General features: G+C 44.1%; 1 protein-coding gene across 3 annotated transcripts in view; it reads right to left on the reverse strand.

Annotated features, from left to right (window-relative positions):
• Positions 1 to 12,165, reverse strand: part of LOC135385874 (polyamine-transporting ATPase 13A3-like) — a 29,429-nt gene extending 17,264 nt beyond the window's left edge. The window contains exons 1-5 of one of the 3 annotated variants that reach the window (XM_064615451.1): positions 12,019 to 12,165; positions 5,139 to 5,196; positions 4,069 to 4,236; positions 3,350 to 3,489; positions 2,831 to 2,975 (exon numbers count right to left, since the gene is read on the reverse strand). In XM_064615451.1, coding sequence (XP_064471521.1) covers positions 2,831 to 2,975; positions 3,350 to 3,489; positions 4,069 to 4,236; positions 5,139 to 5,195 — 510 coding nt within the window. In that variant the 5' untranslated portion in view covers position 5,196; positions 12,019 to 12,165. Of the gene's footprint in view, positions 1 to 2,830; positions 2,976 to 3,349; positions 3,490 to 4,068; positions 4,237 to 5,138; positions 5,197 to 7,689; positions 8,087 to 11,989 lie in introns of those variants that run through there. The other 2 variants (XM_064615449.1, XM_064615452.1) reach the window with 2 other exon arrangements.
• Between the last annotated feature and the right edge of the window lie 1,748 nt (positions 12,166 to 13,913).

The following is a 13,913-nucleotide window of genomic DNA, read 5'->3' on the forward strand; positions in this document are numbered from 1 at the left end:
GGAAACAGAAACGGAAACGAAAATTATCGTCCGGTATTGAATTCGGGTAATGGCTATTCATGTTGTGCGATGACACCTGAGTGACTTTTGATTTAATTTTTGTATTTTGATAACACCATTCCCAGTAACGCTCTAAATACTACACGTGAGCATGGAAACAACGCGCAATATTGGGTCTTGAGGGTGCATCCCTCGCTTACCTACTCGTTGCAGTCCTCGTAACTTCATCGCATCCACACGTGAGAAACATAGGCCCCACGCACTTTACTCCACCATAGCACGAGAATGAGACTCTACGATTTGTATTTATTTGTTCATTTTTTACTATTTTTCATTTGACCGTGGCTCTGGCAGTATTGTTTACAACTGTGAGTTTCGCCTATGAATGCGACGTTGGATGAAGGTTACGCCTATTTTGAGTTGCTGGACTCGGAGTGGCTGAAGACTGAAGACATGTTCCTACATTTTTAAAGAAAATCTTGCAAGATGTGCGCATCCCAACGACGTAAAATTACTTGCGTATTGTATATTGTGTACGTGCTGGCTTGCTGAGCTCTAGATCGCGGGTTCGATCCCGGCCGAGGGCGGTAGCAATGTGGGGGAGGTGAACATTGCTTCCAGCACCGTGTGTCGGAGATTTCCGGCGCACGTCAAAAGAATCTCAGGTGGTCCAAATTATCCGCAGTCCTACCCTGCGGCACGTGCAACATGTCGCCACACCGCGCAGACAAACCTTACCTGTAACATCACGGTACCATTATTATTACATCGAAGCAGCACTTGGGCAAAATAGGCTGCTGACAGAGCCGGACGGGCTGTCCTCCCGCCAGGTCTGTAACAGCAGTTTCATTACCGGAAACAGTAACGGAAACGTAACGGAAACGAAATTGAAAAGCTGGTATCAGAAACGGATAACGGAAACGAAAATATAGCAGTAACGAAAATGGAAACTGTAACGAAAATACGTCCGTTACCCTTCCCTGATAAAAAGTATAACAGCGGGCCCGCTGTACGGTCAAGCGGACATTCTGTCGACGAGAGTCTAACTCCTAGGAGACTAATAGACCTCTCCCTATTTGTAAACAAATGACGTCGTAGTGTTCGACAGCGCCACTAATTTGGTAGAGTTGAAATACGCTTGAAGTTAGGGGACGAACAAGGTCGCGCCCGAAAGCTCTTGAGGGGATTACGATGGTCCCTGAAAGGGACGCGATTCGGTCCTACTCTTCTTTCAATATGAGGTAGCGAACAAGTGCCCATTCGTGGAACCTAGAGTCACTAAATTGTGGAACCCAGCCCTCCCCTTCCGATTTGTTTCGGTTTCAGTCTGTCTACCAACGTCATGATGACGTTTCTCGAGTAGTGGTCTACTACCTAACATTCGTTAATCAACTTTCCTTTTCTTTTTTTCTTCTTTTTTTCAGAGGTTTTCGGGGAAATGTTAGATAGCAGAACTGGAGCGAGTCATTATTCAAAGCCACGCTATTTTCTCCTCCTGAAACTCCTGAAGCAAGCAAATTCGTTGAAATCCCGGTCACCAAATTCTCCTATGCAAATGAACCGAAACAAGCGTGTCTACCAAGAAAACTGAATCCGACAACCGACAACTGAAAACTAGATTTCGTATTCCACATAGGAGGGCCACTTTCTTTGGAGCGATGGAACGAAAACACTTTGCGGGCCAGATAAGCCACCGAAGGCGACGGTTGCATTATTCCTGGGTACGCTTGGTTTCGACTTCGACTCATTTGCATAGCAACATAGATACAAGTACCGGTACGTGTCCGTTTCGGGACTTTTAAAAAGTAGGGTGGCTTTAAATAATGACTGACGCCAATTCTGCTATCTCGCATTTCCCCGAAAACATCTAACTAAAAAGCTGATTAAATGATTTTAGGTAATTAGTCATCCAGTGCTTACATGATCTCTTCGTCAGAACGTGCGCCTGGTCGCCTGGTCGTGAAGATGAAAAAAAAAAAGAGGAAAGAAAAAAGACGGCATCTGTGCTGCTCTCGTGACTTTAAACAAATTGTAACAAATAAAAAAAAAAAGCATCCAAGCTGTATATGTTGTATGACTATGTTGCTTACTTCGAAAGCACGTGTAGGGTGTCTGAAGTAGGAAGCAGGCCACTTGTGATAAACCTAAGTGCGTCTATATTTACAGCTCTAAAATGATGCACGATGACAGAGATGAAAAGCACACATCACGAGAGAACTGATGTTCTGAGGCTGGAACAACATAGAAGGGACAATCACATACAAGGCCTCAAGGCTTTCATCGTACACATCACGAGTTTTCGAACACAGCTAACATTTACTCACAGCTGACAAAACTCCCAAGGGGGAAAGAGCATGAATAAAGAACGCTTTTTCTTTCTTTCCCATTATCGCCAAAGTCCGCCTGTTGTGAATAAACATTCCCCATAAGAATACGTCGTGCGAGGCTTCCTTGTACGTGTTTCGTCTCTCTCATCGTCCCTTATTTACCAAGGTTCCACTCATTAACACAACCGTTACGGGGTCTTGTTCTGCTCTTGCTCTGTTGCTCATAATCGCGCATTCTCGCTTGCATATTAATATATGTGTTAATTGCATACTTTTGTTTTGTTTTTTACTAGCGCGATCTCACCAGACGACAATTCCGATATGTATAGCACCGACCACAGGTCTGCTGATATCGCGAACAGAGGCTTTTTTGAGACATATGCTGTTGCTTGTTCTTAATTCTTGTAGCAAGCGCATTCCTTTCCTAGCCCTCTAAGTGATGGGCATCAATATGAACACACACGCTCCACAGGCTTAGGCAGAAGAATTAGAAGTTGAGGTACCTCATGAAGCACCAATCTGTAAATTGGTTGCATCTCTATGGACAAGGAATTTGGTCCGAAAAGGGACATTTGGTAGTCGACCTCCATGGATGAAAGTCCCATTGACATTTCGTAGAAGTCACTGGTGTTGTCCACTTGCAGTCCCCTGAAAAAAAAAAAAAAAAGCTAGAACAGGAGGGATTGATGGGATTAAACAAAGCGTGGAAAAGTCTACGTTTGCGAAACAGTTATGCTTTGCTTTTATACACAAACACTTCGACAGACCAACACTTCGGGCGCAGTTGACCATATAGAATCAGCCTGGAATCAGCAGCAAGTCACTGGGCCTGGCTTGCAATTCAAAGCCCTAGTATTTCAACTAATGTTTTGGGGGAGATCGGCCATCTGCCCCCCTCCTGGATCAGCCACTAGTTAACCATGCGCAAACCCATTGTTGGAAGCTCAACTGCAACTTATACATTTCACAATGTCATTGCAAAATGACGTATATTTTGCGTAATAGTGCGAACGTGTACTTACTGCAACGCGACGAACCGTTGCAAGTCTGTCTTCCAGACGTACTTGGTCCGCTTATTGCAAAAGTAGATGCATTCTGTGCCATCTTTCAAGGGTCTGTGGCCCCTATGAACCTTTTCCACATACTCTTTCGAGTATTTGTCCTGCAGGGGTAGAGCCAATAGCAGTAACGGTAACACAGAATGGGAAATTTAAAATCTCACGCACAATTGAGAATGAACGAGGTGACTAAATAACCTTCTTCAGCTATACTCCGGTTGAACGGGTAGTTTCCGTGTCAAATGTTCACATATACTGCAGCACCGGCGAAGACGAAATGGATCGGAGCACAGTCACTGAGCACTGGTGATGTTTGGTGGGTCTTTGTACTCTCATGCTTTTTTTTTTTTCTCTCTCTCTCTCTCACGTAGTTGTTGCGGGTGACAACCTATGCGAACGTCATGTATTTTTGGGGAAATGCTGGGTTGTAAGCCCATGGACCTTGAGCACGCCTATCAGCTATGCCCAGCTACTTCCTTTCAAATGATGTTCCAGCATTCGAAAAGAAACAGCGCGGACAATTTATTGTCTGTATGTTTAGATTTTCCTCCGTTTCTCACATTACCAGCAACGTATTTTCCATGTCTGTATCATATTTGTAATGCATGCCAAAACTAGAACCTTTAATAAAGCCCGTGATTATGTGTAACAATGAGGAATAAATCTGAACGAAAAGGACCTACCTTGAGCAGAACTTTATGCGCCACATCCGGGTGACAACGCGCATGTGTGAACCGAAGCAAAATGCTTCGCTTCCAAGAGGATAGAATTAAAGGGATGCCAGCGCAGAGAACCACAGCCACCCATCCAGCTATTGCTCTCTTGCAGCTCCATCGAAAGCTCTCCAAGGGCTGTAAGGGACGTTGTTATCAACATAATCCGCTTGCCTTCACGAGGACAAATCTGAAACATTGCTAGGTTGTGAGCCAAACCCTGATGTAAGGTTCACGTTTTGTTCCCAGAGTCCCCCTTGCTGCGGCAAAGGTCAATCATATTTTTTAGTATTGATATTGCAATGATTACAAAACATGTAGACTAAATCCATCGCTCATTCTAATATGCCAAGACGTTGTCACTGTTTTTAACAACAGTGCAGCAAGTAACCTGTCATATAAACAACAACTTGCAAATTATGTGTTTCTCTCTCCCCCTCTCTCACCTAGATTTGCATTTGGTATAAATTCTTGCTGCTAAGTGTCTATGAGCCGTCGGCGAAAAAAAAAATCATGAAACGGCCTCCTCCCGACTGACGCATAACGAGCAAATTGCTACTACATTGCTACCACATTCGTTACAAGTTTATTGTCAATCTAAGCTGTCTGAACACCTCAAATCAGGTCGGTAAAGTACCTGGATAATGATGCTCTATTTCTGAACTTGCCGCGAATCAGCAGGGAATGTATACGTGTGCGATCTAGCACCTAGTGCATGCAGCACTGAAGCTAAACATATCTGCTTGGAAAGGGTCTAGAGTGCAAGCACAGAACATAACATAAATATGTAGTCGTCAGTAGAAACGATACAGCAAGCGCTCAGCATTCGTGCACGCGCAACCAAGCCAATATGGTCTTTACTGGTGTGTAACTACTTGCCCTAGTTAAAGCCTCACAAGGCGGGTAATGTCTAATGTAACGACTTTACTATTAATATTGAAGTAAGGCTGTGCACCAGTAATGTTGGAAGTTCCTAATGACTCTCATCAGGCAGAACGGCCAAACGTGAGGCGAGTGTACACGTAATGAATATGACTCACCATTTCATCTTCAGTGCCAACATTGATCCTGAATGCACTCGTCTTCTTTCTGCCCATGCTGTGAGACAAGAGAACGAAAACAAATGTCCGTTAGTTCACCCTTTGCACATGTTTCGTGGCTGCATGTTGTACGAAAGAACCGCATCACGCAAGCAGGAGGGGGGCTAAATTTTGGAGAAGGGATGTCAAAAGCAGGAAGTTGGCTGCACCCTCTCCCGCTGTTGAACACATCTCTGAGGCTCAATTCCACTGACCTCTATTGGCTGAATCGGAGCAGTTGGTACTTTTGAAAGCGGCGCGCCTACAACTGAATCGCTCCAAAGTGACCTCCAATTGGCAATCGTGTACTGTGACGCACGAAACCAACACTTCGACAATATGACACTTGTAAGATAGGGTTAAGTGCAGTGGTTCCACAACCGCCTATACCGTCACACGAGGGGCGAAATCTTGGAGTTGGAGTTGGACGGACTAAAAGGCGAACGGGCGAAATCTTGTTAAGCCCCATCCCATAGGAACAGTGCCAGCTCGGGCTATTACTGTGAATAATCATAACGTGGCCGTGAACCGTGTGACGAGGACACAACAGTTTCAACTGTCTTTCTTGTGCAATGAGTCCAATGGTCCCAAACAGGGCTGCAAACCCGACTTGTAAGGCGTGATTGGTTGAACGTAAGGGTACCGACATCACTGTTCCACAGGATCGGTCCTCACCTCACATATCGAATACCGTCAAGGACGCCCAGATCACTGCAATCCTTACTCCACCGATTTCGGCTGAACGTTCCCCACGGCCGCGCGTTTCTACACCGTATCGGGATAGCCCCATCACCAGACTGCATCCAATGCGGAGTGCCAGAGGACACTGAACATATACTGCTCAGCTGCGAGCGATTCACGGCAAGTCGAGAAGCTCTTCGGGATGCCTTGGTCGGACACGACGACGGCCCTCTTGACCTCAAGAAGGTACTCGATGATTGGCCAGCAGCACATCGACATGTTTCACACCCTGTGATCTCGTTCCTTAGGACTTTTATGGAACTAACCTCCTTTTAGACTCCTCGGTAGACAGACCTCGATACCATAAGCGTGGAGTAGCCGGCCCAAAGTAGAGTGGGCCAACATCTCCATATTTTTCGTTTTTCCTTCTTTTTTTCTTTTTTTTTCCTTTTTTACCAACCAACCAGGGCTGCGAGTTTCCATGCGCCTGTACAGTACCGAAGGGGAATGCGATGCAAGGAGCTGAGACATTGCTCAGAATAATGCCCGCATTGGACCCCTTGGCCGATAATGCATTTGGTTGATTTCACGTAGGTATAACGTAATTATGAAGGCAGCTTGTAAGCGATGACTCAACAGGGCCATCCATTTTGTAGGTCCGTCCGTAGCTTTATAGTGGCAAGCCACACCACCACGTGATCGCCAGACTGTGCTCGCGGTACGCTGAAACCACCACAGTAACCGTGAAAAATGAAAATAAATAAATAATTTTATAAAACATTAAAAGGCTCTCATTTAATTGTGTTTTAAAAAGTGTTTCGTCAAAAATTTACCGCTAACGGTGTACAGGGTGGTCCACCAACCATGATAGGAATTCATTGTAAATAACGTAGGCAACGGAGAGACATGCAGTCAAGGGATCTTTTTCTGCCACGAACATTTGCCACATATTGGTATCATTTTCATTTCATTTCAGTCTATGAAAATTTAATTTCTTGAATTTAACTCCGAAATTTCCCAAGTCAACTTAACGTTTTCTTTGCGGAAATGGGTTCCTCGTGGTCATTTTACTGAGTATAGCACCTGCAATGCAACGACAATTGCTGAAATTGAATTGAAATAAATTGCTGAAAATCCGCGGAAATGAGTCCTTGGCTCCGCCTATTTTTTTGTCGGCTCTTGTTTGAGCGCCAAAGTGCGACGAAAGGAGGTTACATTCACACGCCATACGAGGAGGACAGAGTTAGAATTCCAACCCTTAGACGTTAGGTTGACTTGGGAAATTTCGGAGTTCAATTCAACAAATTAAATTTCTATCAACTGAAATGAAATAAAAATGGTAGCATATGTGGCAAATGTTCCTGGAAGAAAAAAAAATCCCTTGACCGCATGTCTCTCAGTTGCCAACCTTATTTACTATGAATTTCTATCATGGTTGGTGGACCCCCCCCCCCCCCCCCCCTGTATGAAGGCACAGTATTTGAACGCGTTTTGCACAATGGCCAAGGATGCTTACTGCAGTAACAACTTGTGTTCGAAAATCGTGGTATACACTCAGCGTAGCAAGAGGCACAGTGGCGAAGTAGACACACGACGATCTGTAAAGAAGCATAATATTGTCCACGCACACTTATGTCTGCTTTTTTTTTTTTTTTTTTGTCCTACCCAGAACGACATTTATTTTTTTAATTGCGAAATGCTTGCAATAATGCACTCGATAATATCTTGATTTTACCCGATTTCATCCGGGGCTACAGGCTGTTTCAACCCGGTAATGCAGCGTAACGTGGCATAAACTCGAAAGCACCGTGCTGTCTGCAACATCACCTACCTTGTTTTAATTTCCTTTTTCCTTCTCTGTTCGTGTCATCGTTTCATCCCCTCCTGCCATGGTGCTCCAAGGATATGCAAGTGTGGCTACATTACGACGCTTCAGCAGACGAGCTATAGGATTTATCCCGTCTAAGGTATAAGCGTGCCAAATATTGAGCGCCGCGAGCGACAGCGAACGGACATTATTAGAGTTTGTATTCACTTCAGAAAGCGAGAAAAACGTGTATACGGTCAAGGGGGAACAGCTTACATCATACCCGCAAATACGATGGGTGCTTCTTGTTTGTTTTTTGTTGCTTTCGCCGCGAAAGCAGCCACAGAACGCGAAAGTTTCGCGTTCTGTTGCTGCTTTCCGAACACGCAGAAAGCATAGCAGCTCCGCCGTGTATTCAGGTGTCATCAATCCAAGCTGAGCTATAATAGCTCGCCGGCATTGCACAAGCAAAGAAATATGCATACGCTGTCCCATAGCTTTGCGTCGCGATGCAGTTTCTTTTCTTATTTTTCTTTTCGTCCCCTTTTCTTTCCTTCTTCCCTTCTTTTCCTTTTTTTGTTTAGAATAGCAAGCCGACCTTCGTCTGGCTGACCTTTCCTTTCTTTTTCTTAATAAACATATCCCCCCCCCGAGTCCCGAATTATCGGGATTTTTTTTTTTTTAATTCCGCAATTTCGGGACGTGGATTGGATCCCGGGAGTCGGAATATCTCGGATCCCAGCACTTGAGGTTATACAAGACTGTCTGATACTGGGCATTGTGCATCTCATATTTCGAACCATTTATGTTTGCTTCTGTGCACCCAGCACCAATGTGCACAGACGTGCAATGACACGTTTCATTTTTATGTAAATCACATTTAATGTTGTTGCGTGCACATTCACATTATGCAGAGCCTGTTATAGAATGACATCGCTGATCTGCTGATCTGAATTAGTTGGATCTGTATCTGCCTTATCGTATGATTTTCTTCTTAATCTCGGAAGAAAAGCGTCTCAGACGATGGTTACGAAACGACACAACCACCCTTTTAAGGGTGGTTCTCCCACTGGTGACGGTGACTTTCGTAAAATATTGTTCTAACTAGATGAGCTAAATTGCGCAAATTATTTCAAATTTGATTTTTGTTGTTATTGTTTTTCCGTTATCATGCCTCTTGGGCATCTTGAGGTTGGTTGTTCTACTTTCTTTTCTATTCACGAGTTCTGGAGCATAGCCTGACCCGACTTTGTCATGTCGCACATCTCCATAGTTTTTATATCTCAATCAATCAATCAAATTTGATTCTCGCTGCGTGTATACGCTGCTTTAATGTGAAAAATTACGTTTTTGGCTGACAAGGACAACGTATTAGACGAAAAATAGACCCCATTTTTGTCTGCCAAAGCTTATGCGCGGTATAGCTTTATAAGGCAGTGACGTGACTACGCACGTCACGTGGTCGTAGGATGTCACGTGGTTACTGGACCTATAACGCGATGGCTTCAATATCATGCAGTACCACCCGCACTATAGGCAAAGTCGGGTAACGTTGCAAGACAATTAGCAGACACGTATACCCCTTGCTGACAGCAAAAAAGGACTATAAAAAAATATCACGTCACTGATCACCATCACTACGGAGCTGCCAACACGACGTGTCTTTCGGAGTATCCCAGAGTGAAAGTGCATAACAATGTCTCTAATGCGACCTAATGCGAGTGAGTGCCACCATCATACGCGACAAGAGCATTGGCTGGCTTTCAATGTTGGTTTGAGAGATAAAAGTACTGCATATGAGCATAGATCTATAGCTCTCGTAATGTGTTAAGAGAAGGCACTTGAGGTCTATCTTATCCGCTGAAGGCACATACATAGACATATCTCCTCCGGAGATATCCCAAGATCAGGAATGTGTGCCGTTGGTTCCAACATACTGCGGTAGTGCGTGAAATAAGGGTAAGCAGAGTATATAAATTACGGTTTGTGTGAACGACGCAACCATTGTTGGGTGATTCCATCTCAACTCGTGACGTCATATACGAAAGATGAAAGAAAGAAGTCACTGAAAGGTTAGCCAGCTGTAGGACTCGAACCCATATCTTCTCGACTGCCGGTCCAGGGCTCTACCAATTTAGCCAAGCTAACACACTTCCCCAACGACTTCCAGCTACGACTTCATCTACGATTTCTTCTGAAAAAGTATACGTTGTAGCCTATCACCAACTGAGATCAGAACAGCAAAATTATCTCGCCTCTGGCTTCCGGAGAAAAAAGCTTTCTGAGAAAAAATTACCGTTCCATCACGAGAGGTGTTTAAGTTCCTCTGGAAGTGCATATTCGATTTGTGCCTCTTCATGTAGTCCGCCCGTCAGTCATCATCGCACAGTAGCAAATCCAAACAGCCTTGAGGTTAACATAAGAACTGGTTTCTGGAAGAACTCTGAATAAAATGGGAAAAGCAGACTTGCGGTGGTACTGCAGCGTTGGTTTAGCTAAATTTTCCGGCTCATCGGCACCACATATACTGTTCGCGAGCCTTTTCGCGAATTCCGCCAATTGAAAAACTCTCAAATTTTAACAACGCACAATCTCGGGCTTTTCACAGAGTGCGCTAGTTAAGCCACGAAATCCAGAATTCGCGGAATTTAGTGGCCGCGAATATGTGCCCTATGTCCGATTCGCGAAAAAAAAAAAAAAAAAAGAGAGGTCGCGAAATTAAAAGGCTCTCTGCCGTATCGTCGTCTTCTCTGTCCCTCCCTTTTCGTGCTTTTCGTTACGACTTTACAATGCTCTCTCTATAATAGAGCTCTCTCTTCGCTACACGGTCATGTATTTCTTCGTTTGCTAGCTTCTATAGAGCGCCACAATTGAGGGAGGAATGTGAGCGAATTCCGTTGTGAACGTCAATACCAATTTCTAAATACACAGCGAAGATACACCTCACAGTTCTACCCATTTCCTACAACTTATATACAGCTTACATTCTGGAGGAAAAAAAAAAATCAGAGCGTCGCACGGCGTGGACCCGCTGACGAGAAATACAAATCTTAAAAGCACGGATCGGAAAATTCAACGGCTCTCGACGGCAGTGTCATTTTTTAATACGATTATTTTTTCCCGAGTACTGCGACAGAAGGTACTATTTTTGCTGTTTTGATCTCAGTTGACGTTAGGTTAAAACCATACTATTTCGGAGAGAACAAATAGTTGCTGGTGTCCCGGCGACCCTGCCTGACTTGAGATGGAATCACTCCATTGTAAAACCTATCTGCCGAGGTAATGATTAGATACACCTCTATACTATTTGAAGAGCTGAAGGTCCATCTGAACCGTCGTTCAGAATTACACCCCCCCCCCCCCAAATGTTTCAGTTTCGCATTTCACAAGACGTTACAATGCGAGCAGAAGCAGCTGTACGCAAAGCTAAAAAAGTAGGACAGAAGCTACAACTTTATTTTAAGACGATGAGCGGAGAGTTTCATCGCCAGAGTCGATACTCTACCCCATTGCTGGTGGTGATGTGGGGAATGAAATATTGAACCTCTCCGATTGAGTCCAGAAAGGTCAAAAGAACTTTGAGCGCAGAGCATTGGTGGGCTGGATTCGGCCAGGGACCAAGCAATTTTGATAGAAGGCCCATCATCCCGTATCAAATAATCTTCTCACTATACTGCCGCCGGGAACGTTACGATGTGACAGATGTGACGATCCGTGTCTCTATTATTGGTCGCAGTTATCGCGAACCTCCACAATAATAAGGACTACTTGATAATGCCCTGTTATTTCCTGGAGATCATGGCGATACTTGTATTTATTTTACATGGCTGGTGATACAGGGCTGTAATATAACACACAAGGCAGGCCCAAGGAATAGCGTGTATCTCACTCCAAATTTTGGAGTCCAAGATATAGCTATCAAAATGTGTTTCTTTCTTTTTCTTTTATTTAAAAGGGGCGAGACCATACCGACAGTACAAAATTAAAAGCGGTTAGAAAAGCTGACGTTTCGGAACCTATATATGCACGGTTCGGTTGTTGTTTTTGAACTGTGGTTGTTGTACAGCCGGTATGATTTCGCCTTTTTGAAGAAAATATGTACTCCCGGCGTTTGAACCGTTTTCAATTACAAGAAACTCGAAAAAGCTTTTTCTCTCTCTCTCTTTCTGTAAAGTCAGCATAGTCCTCGCTGATGCCCCTTGTAATATCATGTCCGAAATGGAGCAAAAATGAAGCTACCAAAATTCTCCATTCGCGTTGGAGAATGTCCACATACATGCGAACGCACTGATACTTGTACATGCCGGTAGATAAATTCACTTACTTGGAGACAAATAAGGGGACATAAAGTACCTCTCTCTCGCAATCCGTTATGCGTGTGGAACAGTGAACTTGCTATGACAGTCTAGTGTGACCCATAACCGAAGACTCAACAAACACAGTCATTTCACCTGTAGCACACGCTGCAATGCCCCTCCTTACAGGAGAACCTGGCTGCTATCGAAGCTCCAGTCGGTGTTTACTGTAGATATCAGCGGCTAACGTATAGAGATGTGGACCTTGGAATTTTGCTTCCGCTTTTCTCCTGCTCGTATGTCACAAACTTACGTGTATTTCGCTAGTTCCGAAAACATAAAATAGGAACTATATTCAGAGGTACATGACCTGCTGTACATTCTTTGTGACGTCGTTGGATGTGTAAGAAAGTGAGATGGATACGCAGGTGTGAACTTGCTGAAACACGTCCGGTCGTTAATGGTGCATAAATGGCTGGAATCACCGCCGAGGTTACATCTAAGAGGAGCGATATGGCATACATGCAGGCCCCAGCTGGTAGAGAAACACCATGCATGATATGAAGACAGGCCAGCTGGTGGTGTCGTGTGTTTGTCCTGACCTCCCTTGTTGTTTCCCGGACTCAGGCTTTTCACACCATGGTGCTATGTAAGCTTAAGATATCTTCATATTTAAGTGGGTACGAAGCAAAGGAACAGAAATCGTTAGGCGCTCCCTTGAGAGAACCCACCGCGTAAAGGTTCGCCTCGCTGTTCACGAGGTACATGTTTTTAGATATGAAATAATGACAGTATAGGGGAGGTTAAAAGATGAGCTTTATGGCCTAAAGTGTGGCAGGGAAATCACAGTTCCGAGGAGCTCGAATGCTCGCGCGCCCTGGAGATTGTGATGGCGATCGTGATGAAGAGGGTGCTGATAATAATGACCATGCCATGGAGATGATGGTTCCACAAATGTGGTGCCGGGTACTCCAGAGCACTTGCAGGCTCAGCGACTGCTAAGGGTTCACGAAGAAGGGAAGAAAATTAGAAAACTTGCAGGCCGCACTGTGTATGTATGCCTTTTGAAGAAGGAGTACGCTCAAATACTCAAAGGAAAAGTACACGGCCACATTCCATGTGTGTTAATAGATTCAGTAGTGTACGTTAGAGTATTTTTGAGTGTACACTCGCGTATATGGCATGTGTAAGGATAAGAGAGAAAAATACGGGACTGCTTGCAGCCCGTTCGGAAGACGGGTACGACAGGGAATAAGTGTAGAACTATTGCACCGTGACGATTAATTTTCTATCGCTAAGATTATTACGTGCTAAGTTGGTAGGGCATACGTGGTGCACAGCCAGTAAACCTGGGGCAGAGTTCATTCTTTTTTTTTCTTTTTTTTTTATTTGGAGATGTATTTGATTCCTCATGCAGGTCCTCAACCTACCCTCAATTATGTTTCTATTACATCTTCTTCAAGATGTGTGTGTGTATCTAGCTTGCAAGGGTCCACATTTCTGCGCTAACGTCGAAAAGTGTGCGTGCGCTACCACATGTTCCGTACAGGTGCAGCTGTGTACGGTTCATAGGAAGTCCAGTGATGGGCAGAACTTGAAGCACCAAGTGCTCAATTACTACTTTAAGTACATTTGTGAAAACTTTACTTTAAGTCAATTTTCAATTGTGTGCTTTGTACTGTACTTAAAGTGCTTTTGTCTAGTACTTTCACATCAAGTACTCAACTGGAAATGCAAAGACAAAAAAATTTAAAATATCAAGTAAGTCTTGTGTCTAGAAGCAGTATTTTTGAATAAGCACACACACACACCCATAAAGAAATGATGATGAGATGCAAGGATGAATAGATCAGAAAATAAAAATAGTTTCCACCAGCACGGCTGATGTTGCTGATGTAGCAATGTTTGTCCGAGCATCTGTAAACAGTAATTAAGCCATCTGCTACAGTTCAT

This window comes from Ornithodoros turicata, chromosome 2, assembly GCF_037126465.1.
Source record: "Ornithodoros turicata isolate Travis chromosome 2, ASM3712646v1, whole genome shotgun sequence".
Taxonomy (NCBI): domain Eukaryota; kingdom Metazoa; phylum Arthropoda; class Arachnida; order Ixodida; family Argasidae; genus Ornithodoros; species Ornithodoros turicata.